Source organism: Petaurus breviceps, unplaced genomic scaffold (genome assembly GCF_028583685.1).
Source record: "Petaurus breviceps papuanus isolate PSGF00001 unplaced genomic scaffold, PetGlider_PUasm1.0 90847, whole genome shotgun sequence".
Taxonomy (NCBI): Eukaryota; Metazoa; Chordata; class Mammalia; order Diprotodontia; family Petauridae; genus Petaurus; species Petaurus breviceps.
This window is the reverse complement of record NW_027187360.1, coordinates 11364257-11379501: the sequence shown is the minus strand read 5'-3', so window position 1 is coordinate 11379501 and position 15245 is coordinate 11364257. Positions and strand designations below refer to the sequence as shown.

The 15245-nt window shown below is 41.4% G+C and overlaps 1 protein-coding gene across 1 annotated transcript in view; it reads right to left on the bottom strand.

Moving 5' to 3' along the window:
• Window positions 1-14829, bottom strand: part of FAM210B (family with sequence similarity 210 member B) — a 17954-nt gene extending 3125 nt beyond the window's left edge. Inside the window, exons 1-3 of the mRNA XM_069072444.1 lie at window positions 14461-14829; window positions 1870-2042; window positions 235-358 (exon numbers count right to left, since the gene is read on the bottom strand). Coding sequence (XP_068928545.1) covers window positions 235-358; window positions 1870-2042; window positions 14461-14712 — 549 coding nt within the window. The 5' untranslated portion in view covers window positions 14713-14829. The remainder of the gene's footprint in view (window positions 1-234; window positions 359-1869; window positions 2043-14460) is intronic.
• Window positions 14830-15245: the final 416 nt, after the last annotated feature.

Here is a 15245-nt window from a genome sequence, read left to right as displayed (position 1 = left end):
ACACACACACACACACACACACACACACACACACACACACACACACACACTCTCTCTCTCTCTCTCTCTCTCTCTCTCTCTCCCCTCCTCCTCAAAAATGCTCACAACTTAAGAGACAAGTTTGTATGCTGTGTTTATGAATCAAGGCTTGCTCCCTGGAACCTTAAAAAAACCCACCTTCCTCAAGTATCTAACCACTAGGGGCAGAGAAAATAATGTGATGCTAATTCTTACTGGGGCAAACAGTTTGTGAATAGCATAAGCCATCACAAATGTACTAGTGCCAGCAACAAGCTTAGAGCTGTGGAGCGATTCTGCAAACCCGAGTTTGAAGAGAAAGGAAGATACGTCCACACCGCTGGAAAAGAAAAAGATAAGAAATGTAATTATCACAACAGGGCCCTTCAATCCTTTGGAATTATACTTACTATTAGAAGCTACTTAACTGTGAGAGAAAGAATATCCTGCAGCTGTAAGTGCTGGGAAGAGCCAGCTGAGCAAAAACTAAGCTAGTAAGCATGAATTCAGTTTTTATTCATATGCTTATGTGATAGGGACTGTCTTTTTAACAGCACAGATTAACACAGTAAGTTTTGGGTACAAAGTACCTTGATTTACAGTATTCCACTTATTCCCTCTGAGGAAGGCAGTGCAAGGATATTATTTTTGCTTATAGTTGAGGAAAGCGAGATTCAAGGAAAGTACTTCCCTCTAGATGTTACAGCTACAGACGAGAGGGAGCAGGACAAGTCCACATCTGGAGGAGGAGAGCAAACATTTGGGATGGAAGTTGGTTGGGTGGAGGGGTCATCTGGGGGCAGAGGAAAGGAAGGCACACATCTTGTGCTTCCTGGAGCTCACATCTGGCGGGAATGTGGAAAGCATATTAGAATTGGAGTCAAAGAACCCGGGTTCAAATTATGGCTGGTTCTGCTGCCTATGTTACCCCGGGCCAAATCAACATCTTGAGGTCTCAGTTTTTTCCTCTGTAAAATGAAGGAAATAATCTAGATGATTTCTAAGGCTTCTTCCAACTAATACGGCTGACGGTGGTGATGGCAGCAGCTTATATATGTACATGTATATATATATATATACACACACACATATATCTTTAAGGTTTGCCAAATGTTTTAAATATATTCTTTCATGTAAGATTAATGCTATGATCAGTCAGTCAAACAACATTTATTAAGCATTCACTGTGCAAGGCATTGGGCATACAAAGAAAAGACAAAAACATGGTCCCCGCTTCTCAAGAAGGTCACATTCTAATGGGGGAAACAACATGCAAACAACCATGTATTATGTATGTATACATACACACACATGTACATATACATGGTATAAGGTTGTATATATGTGCACATACCCACCCATATATATATATACATATATAAAATACATATCTCTATAAAATATTTAAGAATGATAAATAATATCTAAGTAAGAATCTTAAATTGTAGGATCCTATATAAGACCTATGCTTATGTCTAGTGCTCTTTCTATTATATTGGAAACAGCACGCTGCCAAAAAAAACTGCCAAAAGTCACTCATAGCTTTAAATAATTAAATAATTTAGATAGTAGTCCACCTCTGAAACATTTTTGGGGGTGGCAGGGGAAGGAGGGGGTGGAACCAGGCCTGAGATTTTGGCTGTTATGAAATTCCATTTAGCACCTGCCCTTTGATTTATGATCTCAGAGAACCTACTGGGAGTAGGTCAGAGGCTAAGTAACTTGTGCAGGGCCTCAGAAGTACATGTGTCAGAGATGGGAACTTGAACCCAGGTTTTCCTGACTCCACAGTCAGGCTATCCATTTTGTCTCTCTTCCATGATGAAATTCTGAAAGACCAAAGAGCCATACCTCGAAACAACCAAGTAGAATATTCCCAAAGATATTAAGGAGATCCCGATATGCAACGAAACAGCCACGGCTCCATATTCTTTAAACACCTTTTTCAGCTGCTGCCGTTTGCTTTGTTTGCTCTCATCTACAACGCTGGCGTCTGTGAGCACTCTCTCTATTTTCTTTGGTTCCTGTACACAAATGGCAGAAAGGTTAGAAATTTAGAAAAGGCATAAGAGTAATAACAAGGTCTGACCCCTGTATAGAGAGCTTTTGGACACATTATCTCATTTGATTCTCACAAAGAATTCTGTGAAGTATCAGAGCAGGAATACTATGGAAAAACCTTGGACTGGGAGTCCTAGACTAGGTTCTAGTCCCATCTCTACTAATTTAATAATACCTAACATTTATATAGAACTTACTATGTGCCTGGCACTGTGCTAAGCACTTTAATAAAAAAAAAATAGCTAATATCGGGCGGCTAGGTGACAGTGAATAGAGCACCGGCCCTGGAGTCAGGACTTAAACACTTACTAGACGTGTGACCTTGGGCAAGTCACTTAACCCCAAATGCCCTGTCTTCCCCCCTAAAAAAAAAAAAGCTAACATTCATATGGAACTTACTAGGTACCAGGTGTTATGTCAGCACTTTCCAATTATTATCTCATTTGATCCTCAGAACAGCCCTGGGATGCAGGTGCTATTATTATTATCCTCATTTTAAAGATGAGGAAACTGAGGCAAATAAAAGCTAAGTGACTTGCCCTGGGTCACTATGTGTCTCAGGCTAGATTTGATCTCAAATCTTCCTGACTCTAAGTATAGCGCTCTATCCACTGGGCCACTTGGAGCCACCTAGCCCATGGCACATATACCCCAAGAAGATCAATGCTAGGATTTTACAAAGTAAGAAACTACTGCCCAAAGAAGGAAGGTGACTGGCCCCAAATCAGAAACGTTTGTAAGGAACCATACTGAAACTAGAATCCAGATGTACTGAGTGAGGGTGCTGGGCTGGGCCAGGGTCAGAAGACCCGAGATCCAATTGCTAACTGTGAGACGCTGGGCTGACCGACCACCTGACCTCTTTCTGTCTCATCTGTAAAATGAGGAGAATATCAGCACCTATCTTCCCAGAGTCGTTATGAGGATCAAAATGAGATAATCTTTATAAAAAGGCTGTGAGCAGTGCCTGGGGCATAGTAGGTGCTACATAAACGCTTATTTCTTCCCCAGTGTTCTTTCCACTCTAGTCTGCTGTTCTTTAATTGAGGGCAACAATTTCTTCAAGTCTAAGAGACCTTCAAGATAGGTGCCAATTGGCTGTTAGTATAGCAGTTCCTTTTGTTTATTCACTTTGCTACCAAACCAGTGACAGTGTTTTCCCTAAGGCTATCATACTCTTTCCAGTTCTCCTATTGTGGCTCAACTGGATTGACTTTAAAAGTATCTGGTGGGAAGAAGTCAAATAAACAGTAATGTTCAGGCTCCTTTGGGGAGGACACCGAGGGAGAACTCTCACAAAGGCAAGTTTCCACATAAAAGGGACTAACAGTGAATGATGCTAGGTGGTGCAGTGGATAGAACATTAGACTCGAACTCTGAAAATCTCATCTTCCTGCACTCAAATCTGGCCTTAGACACTTACTAGCGGTGTGACCCTGGGCAAGTCACTTAACCTTGTTTGCCTCAGTATCTTTATCTATAAAATGAGTTGGAGAAGGAAAGGGTAACCTACTCCAGTATCTTTGCCAAGAAAACCCCAAATGAGGTCATGAACCATTAGACTCGGCAAAAACAAATGACAAACAACAGTGAATGACAACAGGACAGACAGAATCAATACTTTCAAAGGTTTTCTTCCCCAGCTCTGTCAGTCAATCACACTGGACATTTGATTTCTGGTCTGTGACCCCAGAAGGGCCTTTCTTGCTTTTCTAGGAGAGGGCTGTGGGGACCTGGAATTGGGATCTTGAAGTAGGGAAGTGGGAGTGAGAAACTGACCAGAGATTTTCAGTTTTACTGTAACCCCTGCCTTAGGCAAGACACAGCTATTTCAAGTTTCCCACAGATAAAAGTAAATATCTCCTGAGTCTCAGTGGGGCCAAAAGTACCACCAGGATTACTTTGGCATCTCCTATTCAGAGCAGGAAAAACACAGAACTGAGGATGGTAAAGGAGAAGAGAACTGAGCAATAGAGACTAGCACAGGGAAGAGAATACATGTATGAGGGTAAGAAGACGTCTCACATCTGTACAAAAACAGCTCAGCTGGCAGCTTTGTAACTCAGTTCTGGGCTACAGATCCAGGGCAGACTGAGGAGGGACCTGGCCTAGGGAGTGATTGTGGTTTTCAGGCTATATACTGAGTTTTTACACAGTCTGTGAGTAACTCAGTGAGTTCCTATTATATCTCTGGCCCCAGGAACTGGTTTGAATCCCCAAACAAAGGGAAGCTTGCAGTTCTGTCACTCTAAACTTGCAGAGATGTCCATCTGGTTGATGATGGATGAGTCCAGCAGCAGTCTACTGGAAGACTAGTCAGGATAAGTCCACAGGCACGTTACTTGAACCCAAACCCAGGGCTTAACATTCACTCCAGGAGGTAAAAAAAAAAAAAATCAGATTTTGCCTTAGAGGTTCCTCAGTCTGCACTGTTCCTGAGATCCCTGAATAAAATAATGCCCAATACCCCAAGAAAACAGCAGCAGGAACAGCCCAGACACTCTCTCCAGAGGTGCTCAGAGCCTGACCCTAACATAAAAATTAGAAGTCAAGAAATAGACTGGAAGAATGAAGAAACAAACAGACAAAAAAAGAACCCCACAGTAAAGATCTATGGTGATAGGAATGCTGAAGACTCAAACCCAGAAGAATGACTCCAAAATATCTATAAAGCCTCAAGTCAAAACATTGCTTGGGCACAAATTCAGCTAAAATTCCTGGAAGAGATGAAGCAAGAGTGAAGAAAAATTTTTAAATGTTTTTATAAAGAAAATTCATAGGGCTACACTAAAGAAATGGAAAAGAAATGAAAGTAATGGAAGAAAAAATTAGAAATAGAATTAACAGCTTGGCACAAGAGGTCTAAAACTTGACCTAAGCATCAAACTCCCTGAAGTTAAAATGAGCCAAATGGAAACCAATGACTCCATTAGACAACAAGAAACATTAAAACAAAGTCAAGACTGAAAGAATAGAAGAAAATGTAAGGTAGCTTATGGCAAAAATAACTGACCTAGAAAAGAGTTTAAGAAGAGAGAATTTAAGAAACTTTGGACAACCTGAAAGCCATGACTTTAGAAAAAAAAAAAAGAAGAACCCAGATATTTCAAGAAATCATAAAAGAAAACTGCTTGGATCTCTTAGGGCAAAGTAGAAACACAAAGAATCCACCAGTCACCTCTAAAATCAAAGTCATAAATGAAAACTTTTAGGCATATTATAGCCAAAAATCCAGAGCTTCCAGGTCAAAAAGATAAAAAAAAAAAAAAGACAGCAAAGAGCCAGAAAGAATCCAAGTACTAAGGAGCCCCAGTGATAATCACACATGATTTAACAGCTACCAGTATAAAGAAGCAGAGAGCTTAGAATATGATATTCCAGGAAATAGAAGGGAAAGGGTTGAAACAGTTATGGCATACGAATGTGATTGAAAACTATTGTGCTCTGAGAAATGATGATGGGGATGGTTTCAGAAAAACTTGAGAAGACTTGAATGATTTGGTGCAAAGAAGGGAGCAGCACTAGGAGAACAATCTACACGATAATAGTCATTCTATCAATAAATATTTACCAGAAGCCTGCCATGCACTAGCCACTGTGCTAAACACTAGGAATATAAAAAGAGACAAAAGACAGGCCATGCTTTCAAGGATCTCATAACCTAATAGAAGAGACAAACAAGTAAACCAATATGTACAAATAAGCTAAGTACAGTATAAATAAGAAACAATTAAGAGAGGAAGGCACTAGAATTAAGAGGGACTGAGAAAGGCTTGCTGTAGGAGATAGGATTTTAGCTGGGAATAGAAGAGTGAGGGAAGCCAGGAGGTAAAGATGAGGAGGGAGAGCATTCCAGGTATGGAGGACAGCCAGAGAAAATGCCCAGAGCCAAGAGAAGGAGTATCTTATTCCTGTAGTAGCAAGGAGGCCAACATCACTAGAAAGAAGAGTTCCTTGAGGAGTATGAAAAGGAGGGATGTTGATGTAAGGTGTGAGGTGCCAAGTGGGAGGTGCCAGATTATACAGGGCCTTGAACATAAAACAGAAGATTTTCTATTTCATCCTGGAGGTGAAAGGGAGCCACAGGAGTTTGACTGGAGTTTGAGAATTGATTAGGGGGATGATATGGTCAGACTGTTTTAGAAAAATCATTTTGGTGGCAAAATAAAAGATGGATTGGAGTGGGGAGATATTTGACACAGGTAGATCTGCCAGAAGAATACTGCAATAGTCTAAGTATGAGGTGAGAACAGCTTGCACCACAGTGGTGACAGTGTCAGAGGAAAGGGGCCATATTTGAGAGATGTTGCAAAGGTGAAACAGGCAACAAATTGGACAAGTGTGTGGGTGAGAGATAGTAAAGTCAAGGATGACACATAGGCTGTGGGCCTGAGGGTTTTGGGAGGGTGGCAGTGCTCTCAACAGCAACAACAATACTGTCAAAATAAACTTTAAAAGATTTAGGAACTTTGATCAACAAAATTACCGACCACAATTCCAAAGGACTCATGATGAAAATCATGAAAATACTAACCACTTTTAAGGATTCAGAGTACAGACTGGAGCATTTTCTTCTCTCTCTTTCTCTGTCTCTTGTTGGAATTTGTTTTGTTTGACTATACATGTTTGTAATGGCTTTTATTATTTTTACATTTTCAATGGGTGGGGAGGTAGAGGTGGGAGGGAGAATTCAGAACTAAAAATAAAACCAAATTTTAAAATATATATATAATATAATATAATAAAATATAATATAATATAATGTAATATAATATGTATATGTGATAAAGCAAAAGATATAGGCTTACTATCAAGAAAAACATATCAGGCAAAACTGAGTATAGCACTATAGGGGAAAAAATTGAAACTCTGATGAAATAGAGAATTTCTGTGCATTCCTGATTAAAAAACCAAACCAAACCAAACTAAACAAGAGCTGCATAGAAGCTTTAAAATACAGGACTAAAGAAGCACAAAAAGGTCAATATAGTAAGCAATCATAAAATACTAAACAAGGATAAACTACTTACATTCTAAAATGGGGAGATGACACTGGTGTTCCTCAGAACTCTTTCACTATTAGAGGTTCTAATTAGATAGAGGGTCTGGGAGCTGTTCTGTTATGTTTTGATAATCCTAAAAGAAGAATGGAAAAGGAAGGGAAGAGAAATACATGAGAGGAAAAAAAGAAGAGAAAACGTGTGGAAAATTATCACACAAAATTGGAGTGCAAAGTAGAAATCTATACAAATACTGAGGAAGGGGTTGGGGGTGGGGAAGTGACACTTAGACCTCACTCTAATCTGAACTGGTTAAAGGATGGAAGAACACAAACAGTTGAATATAGAAATACATTTTGCTCATGAGGGAAAGAGGAGAGAAAGAGGAGATGGAAAAGGGAGGAATAAGGGGAAAGGTAAATTAAGGGAGGGATTTATTCTAAGCAAAAAAACCCCCCTCTAACTAAGGAGGGTGGATTTCCAAAAGGAATTTATAAGAAAAGAAAAAAAAGCACAAGAATCTGATCTTAAAAAGGGAAAAGAGAAGGGGCAGAAAAAAAGCAGATTACAGCAAATTCCTAGAACACTGGTGAGGAGTTTACTAGTCCTTTTTCAATACTGTCTTCTCTTTTATAGAGGAGGTAGGAAACAACGAGGAGGAAAAGTCAAGATAGTAGGAGACAATTAATTAACACACGACAGTGAATGTGAATGGGGTGAAGGAACCCAATTTATAAAAAACACTTGGAACATAAAGTAGTAGACAAAATTAAAATATGGGGCTGGGGAAAAATCTATTTCACTTTAGCAGAAGTAAAAATGTCAGGGATAGCAAGCATGAACTCAGGAAAAGAAACAACAAAAACAGACAATTAAAAGAGACAGAGAAACTACATTTTGCTGAAAGGTAACAGGTAAAGAATTAATATCAATACTAGATGTATACATATCAAATAGCATAGCATCTAATATTTAAAGTTAAATTATATGGAGAAATAGACAACAAAACTATAATAGTAGGATCCGAGATAAATATAACAACAAAAAAAAATTTTTTTTAAAGCAATTGGGGTTAAGTAACTTGCTCAAGGTTACACGGCCAGTAATTTTGTGTAGGTGCCAAGTATCTGAGGCCGGGAGCAATCCTGGGTCTCCCGGCGCCGAGGCTGGCGCTCTTATTCACTGCACCATGTGACCGCCCCCACCCCCCGCCCAAATTAATGACTTGAAAACAATTTTTGAAAAGTTAAATATAATAGACCCCTAGAGATTACTGAATGAGAATAAAAAGAAGTATATACATATTTTAGCCTTGCATGACACTTTTACAAAAACTGACCATTTATTTGGTCATAAAATCCTCACAAATAAATAGGGAAAAGAAGAAATAGCAAACGTATCTTTTGTGGACCACAAAACAATGAAAATTATATTTTTAAAAGGGTGACTAAAAATGATTAAAATTAAAAGAACAAATAACTTAATTCTAAAGAATGTGAATAGAGCACCAGCACTGGAGACAGGAGGATCTGAGTTCAAATATGACCTCAGACATTTAACACTTACTGCCTCCCCCCCTCCAAAAAAGCAAAAAAAAAAAAAAAAAAAAAAAAAAAAAAGGAGAAGAAGAAGAAGAAGAAATACTTGTTCACCAATGGATTGATCAGTATTAAGAACTGAACTGGAATTTGGGGGCTTCAAGGAACCATAAAGATCATCTCACCCAATTCTCTTAACTTTACAGAGGGAAAAACAGATCCCGAATAGCACTTACCATAAGTAATATTGGCTATGAAATGGCAGAGCTTCTGGGACTAGAACCCAGCACCTAGTAGGTGATCCAAACCATACCTGACAGTGGTTGCAGACAGGAATTTCATCACAGGGGGAGATTTTAATAATATGTTTTGTGTGAATAAAAAAAGAGTATGTGGGATGTGAACAGGTACCACTCTGCTGAACATTTTAGCCCTGACCTCATTTTAGTTCAATAGAGCAACAGAAATGGTAAGGATAAAAGTATTCTTGTCCAGAACTACTGAGTCTTTCTTCCATAATCCACAGCTCTCATAAGGTGTCTTCTCTTTCATTATGTTCCTGCCTTGGATAGTGCCAACTAAAGTCTTTACCATGTATTTAAACTCTAACTCAGGCTAATGTTTTTTTTTTTTTTTTTGCTTTTTGGAGGTGCGGAGGCAGGGCAGTTGGGGTTAAGTGACTTGACCAAAGTCACATGTCTAGTAAGTGTTAAGTGACAGGTTGGATTTGAATTCAGGTCCTCCTGACTCCAGGGCCAGTACTCTATTCACTGCACCACCTAGCTGCCCCCAAATCAGGCTAATCTTAAAGAGAAGAGGAGTTGTATTAATCAAGTTAAAGTACATACAAAAGGGATTTCATTTCTGTAGGGGATGGTGTAAAATACGATGGGCACTGAGTTAAATGACAGGGGTCATTTGATGGTTTCAGAATGTAGCCCCATGTCTTAAGGAACATAAGGGCTATTTTTCTTTTAGGTCTGCTTAAATGAAGGACAGATTTATTGAAGGTTTCTCTGTTGGTAAGGCAATATGCCAAATTAGAGCCTAGAAAGGAATCAAAGCTTAGACCACTTTTTTCTTTTTCTTTTTTAAAGCAACTGGGGTTAAGTAACTTGCCCAAAGTTACACGGCCAGTTATTTTGTGTGGGTGTTTAGTATTTGAGGCCAGAACTGATCCCGGGTCCTCCTGACTCCTGAGGCTGGTGCTTGCTCACTGCGCCACCTACCGGCCCCTGTACCACTTTTTCTTTAAGGATTCTTTCAATACTTACTTTATTGAATAGAATTTAGCTAATTAAAAGTAAACTGTCTCCCAATCTAAAATTCACTCTGTAGTTTAATTCCAGAACATTTAAAATATAAAGTAATAATATGAATATAAACTGCCTTCTAACATGCCACAGCCCTCAAAAAAGGGCTCCTTGAAAGGAAAAAAACATGCATGTATACCTATACATGGAAAAAAAAAGTCACACCTATTTTAGGTCACACAGTTTTTATACAAGGTAGATTTCTGGGGAAAAGTGCAGCCACATATTCAGTCTAATATGATATTCTGGGCATTCTAAAGTCCTTTTCTTCCTCTGACATTTCACTATAGAACTGACATAACTTTGATACATGATGTTCCGGTTATCCCAGGGAGTTGTTATTTCAATCCCTACAAATCAAGAGCAAGACTTTTAAAATTCAAGGAGAATGAGAGATAATTTCATGGTTTACAGCAGGGGTTCTTAACCTTTTTTTTGTGTAATGGACCTCTGTGAGTGTCTGGTGAAAAACAAGGACACTTTCTTAGAATAATTTTTTTTTAACTGAAAGAAATCCTGGATTTCATTGAAAGGAAAGTGAAAACAAAGATGTTATTTTTTTTCTCAAATAAGTCCATAGACCCTCTGAAATCCATTTACAGAGTCCAAGAGCCCCTCAGGTTAAGAAACCCTGATTCAGAGGGAAGAAATTAAAAAAAAAGTCTATTTCCCCTCCCCTCCCATGGGCATTTAATATTTGCAAAGAAAGAACTGTTACATGGCGTTTTTTACAACAGAATAGTTTAGCCTCTTTTTCCCCCCAACCTATGCTACTTTTCTTAGGACCCCACAAAAAACTACTTAAAGCAAAAACTTTTAGGATTAAGATGAAGTTAACTCTTACCTACTCTGAACTCCTGAACAACTTATATTTGATCAGAAATGAACTCTATCCCTCACTTCCTCATAACCTCAAATCTGCTTTCCAAAGTTTTGCTTTGGCTGACTGATATCCATTCATTCAACTGAATGCTTACCATATATATTCAAGATCTTATGATAATGTTAGACTGTATACCCTTGTCCTGTGCCAGGTATCTGGAGAAAATCAGCCTGGAAATATGATTTGCCCAGGATCATAGATTTAGAATTAGACGAAACAGGGGTGGCCAGGTGGCTCAGCGAGTAAGAGCACCGGCTCCAGTGTTGGGACGACCTGGAGATCGAATCCCCGGCTCAGACACTCAGCACCACACCCAGAAATAACCTTGAGCAAGTTACTTAACCCCGATTGCTTAAAAAAAAAATAAAAAATAAAAAATAGAATTAGATGAAACTTCAGAGATTCAGGGGTGGGGAACCTGTGGCCTCGGGGCCACTTGTGGCCTTCTAAATCCTTGAGTGAGACTTTCTGACTGAGTCCAAGTTTTACAGAATAAATCGTTTTATGAAGGGGATTTGTTCTGTGGAGTTTGGATTCAGTCAAAGTGCTGCACTTGAGGACCTAGAGGGCCCCATGTGACCTCAAGGCCAAAGGTTCCCCACCTGGTGGAGGCTTAGGAAGCTTAAAATGACTTGTCTGGAAACATATGGGTACTAAGTGGAAGAGCCAGGATCAAATCCAGATCCCTGGACTAAAAAGCCCCCAGCACTTTCCCCACTGTATCATGTTCCTCTACCTCTGTTTAGAAACTGGAAGGAATCAGTGAAATGCCATTTTCCCTGGATCCTCTCTGCCCATGTCACTGCTCTAAGATGGGCAAAGATATTCTGAGATGTAGCTGCATCTGAAAGCAGGCCTGAGGTCTAGCTTTGAGACATAAAACAGATCAGTTTTCCCCTGTAGGATGTTCAGGAGGAGGACAGATGGATGAAAAAGTTGAGTAAACATCACACTGGGCAGGCTGATGGATGGACAGCATGTGGGAGAAGCTGAAGAGGCCTCCCAGCATACGTCACTAAAGGCCTCTTATTCAAGCAGCCATATTCAGGGTGTCTGAAGTAGAAAACTGCTATCTATAGCCTCAGGATGGAGAAAGAGGTCACAACAATTTCTAATGATATTTATAAAGTATGTTAAAGTCTAGAAAACCCTTTAAACACATTATCTAGTTTGGGCCTCAAGACAATCCCATAACATAGGAACTTGGGATCAGAGATTAAGGGACTTTTCTATGATCACACAGCTAGTGATCACCAGAGGCAGGATTTGAATCCCTACCTTCTTGTTCTCTACTCTTTTTATTTTGCCTCCTCCACTCCCTGGTCTGGAGCTTAGCAGCTGCTCTAGTTTTGCTGGGAGTCTGTCTTTGGAGATCTAACTCATTTCCTTGATTTCATTCATGCCCCAGACAGGCACTATTCAGTATGGGCTCTGTACCTTGTATTTACTAGTTGAAGATTCTCTTCTCTTCTAAAAAAAGGAAAGGTTTGTTTTATATGTCTGACAGAGATGGAGGGAGACTGGGATGGGGGTGGGGGGGAGAAAGAAAAAGGGGAAAGGAGAGAGAGAGAGAAAGGGAGATGGGGGGAGAGGGAGAGAGAGAGAGAGAGTGAAAGTATGTGTACACAAAAGCTCCCCAAAGCTGAGCTGGATTATCTAGAACCAAATCTCTTAGTCACAACTACAGCAGTCTCATGTGTCCAGGGCCTCAGGAGATAGGCAGGCACTATCAGGTGCTTTCAGGCTTCAAGGCCTTACCTTACTGCTTCCTGCTACTCACTTGGGAGTAGGGGTAGGGTGGGGGAGGGAGGGTAACAGACAACTAAAAAGCACTTCTAAATTACTTTGTGTTCCTAGCAGTTTGTTCTGAAATCAAGGACAATATCTCATGGGAGTCTCAAAACAAACTCTTTCCCCTTTGATTTAGCCATACAACCACAATAAGCCTTTCCACTTTATTTTTTTCTTAGACTGTTAACCAAAACTGTTTCCCAGCCTCTCATTTCAGGACATTCTAAATCAGCATGGACCTGAAGCTTAGAGCTGACAGGAGGAAGGCTAATCTATAAGGCTAGACAGCCAGCTAAATTCCCACAGACAAAACAATGATTCTTTGAGGTTGATTAGATACCAAAGGCCTTTTCAGCTCGAATTCTGGCAGATTGACCCACTCCAAGTGTCTATGATGGCTCAGTCAAGCTCCTCAGTGAACTTCACACAATAAAGGGATGATAGGCCTGGGGTGGGGAGGACAGATGGGCCCAGAGAGAGAGGTCTATTCAGTTTGTCTATCAGAGCTTAGTAGTAGGAGTCAGGAGCAGGGCTGGAACTAAAACACTGATTTCCTGACTCAGGAGGTAACTTGGGGGCAAATTTTCTATTCCTTCTCACCCTTCAGGCACCTTTACTAGGTTGTTTTAAAAGATCTCAGAATCACTGAGGATGAGGAAAACGATACCAGTATATATTTATTGACCTCTGTTTTAAAGTTTACAAAGTACTTTTCACAAAACAATCTTAATTAGATAGATACTGAAAGTATTTTTTTGCTGTGATTTTAGAGGAGGAAATTGAGGGTCTCAGAAGTTAAATGACTTACCCAGGTTAAACAGCTAAGTATTTGGACAGCAATGAAACTTTTCTTTTTCCTCCTGCATTCTCCTGGTTAGGATCCTTTACTCATATCGTTTCCATGACCCTCTGTTGAACCCCCCTCCATTTGTCTCTGAAGCTGACCCTGACCAGTACCACTCCCTGAATCAACTTATTTCATTTTTCCTTATATCAAAAGTTATTTGGTTCCTGATGCTGCCACCAGATGCTCCTACCAGAGCAGGGCTGGTGTGAAGTCTTTTTAATGAAGCATCAAATGCATAGAGCTGGGCTTGGAGTCAGGAAGACTTTTGGTAAAGTCACTTAACTGTGGTTTGCCTCAGTTTCCTCAAATCATAAAATGGGGATTAACAACAACGCCTACTTGGCATGGCTGTGAGAATGAGACGAAGTAATATTTGTAAAAGGCCTTGCACATGGTAGCACCAGATAAATGCCCATCCCCTTTTCCCCAAGGTATCCAGAATATAGTAGATCCTTAATAAATATAAGTTGAATGGCATTGGCCTTAAGTCAGGTGCTTTATTATTATTATTAACCATACACTTTGAGCAGTCTCACCCAAGGGGGTAGACCCCACCCTTTCTTCAGAGGCAGCTCTACAGAGCAAGGACAGGGAGGAAGGCCCTGGGGTAAGGCAGATCGGGGTTCAAATTCAACTTCAGAAGCTTCCTAGTTGTGTGAACCTGGGCAAGTCACTTATAACAATTTAAGTGGTTGCCTTAACTGTAAGATGGAATAACAGAAGCACCTATCTCACGGGGTTGCTGTGAGAACCAAAAATAAAATGCTTCTTTCTCTCTTTACCTTCCTCGATCTTGGCCCAAAGCCGCGGATACATGGGACCACAAAAGGTTGCCTCCCTAAGCAGTGGGGGGTGAGGAGGAGGTAAGCTGGGAGCACGGGGCTTGCAATGCCTCTCCAGGGGCGCCGGAGAGGGGTGGAGGGGGGCACGGGATGGCAGTAGTGCCCAAAGCCTAGAGATGGGGTGGAGAGGAGAGCTGGGGGACTAGAATGCCGGGCGGGGTGCTTACCTGGGGGCCGGCGCTGCCCGAGCTGCTGCTATCCGCGAGGCTGCTGCTGCTGCTACTTCTGCCGCCGCCGCCACCGCTGCCTCCAGTTCCAAGGAAGCTTATCTGTGCGTGCATGGGGCTAGGCCCGAGCTGAAGCAGAAGGCGCGGGGCCAAGAAGGCAGCGGGCCCGAGGGGGCTGCCTAGGAGAGGCCCCAGGCGCAGTCGGAGCCCGGCTGCCCCCCTGCCAGCGACCGCCGCCAGCTGCCAGACCATGGTGCAACCCCGCAGGGTCAGGGTGAGCCAGCCAGAGAGCCAAGGGCCACCTCTCAGCCCCGCCCCGGCCTGTCCCTCCCTCCCTTTCTCCTTTTCCCTCCCGGGATCAGGGCCGAGTGGGTGTCTCCCAATAGGTCCCCTCCTCCCCCCTTAAAGAGACCGTGCCTCCTCCCTTCCTCGGTCATGGGGGGCGGGAGGCAGGTTGTGTTGATCAGAGGAGGCCTTCTGAAGCAAGGGAGGGGGCAGGAAGGTGCACCTAGAAATAGGCTTGTGAACTTGTAAAGAGGGCCAGATTGAGGGTTGTTTTGGATTCCTTATTTGAGGGGACCGGGACCGTCTTTACCAAGCTTTATAAATGTTAGAACTAGAAGAACACAAAGGGCTGTGCAAGGCGTCCCCAGCTTTGGCTTTGGAGTGTGTTGTCCTGTCCTGACTCCTCGTGACCCAGTTTGGGATTTTCTTGCCAAAGATGCCGGAGTGATTTGCCACTTTCTTCAGCTCAATTTAAAGATGAGGAAACCGAGGCTGGCAGA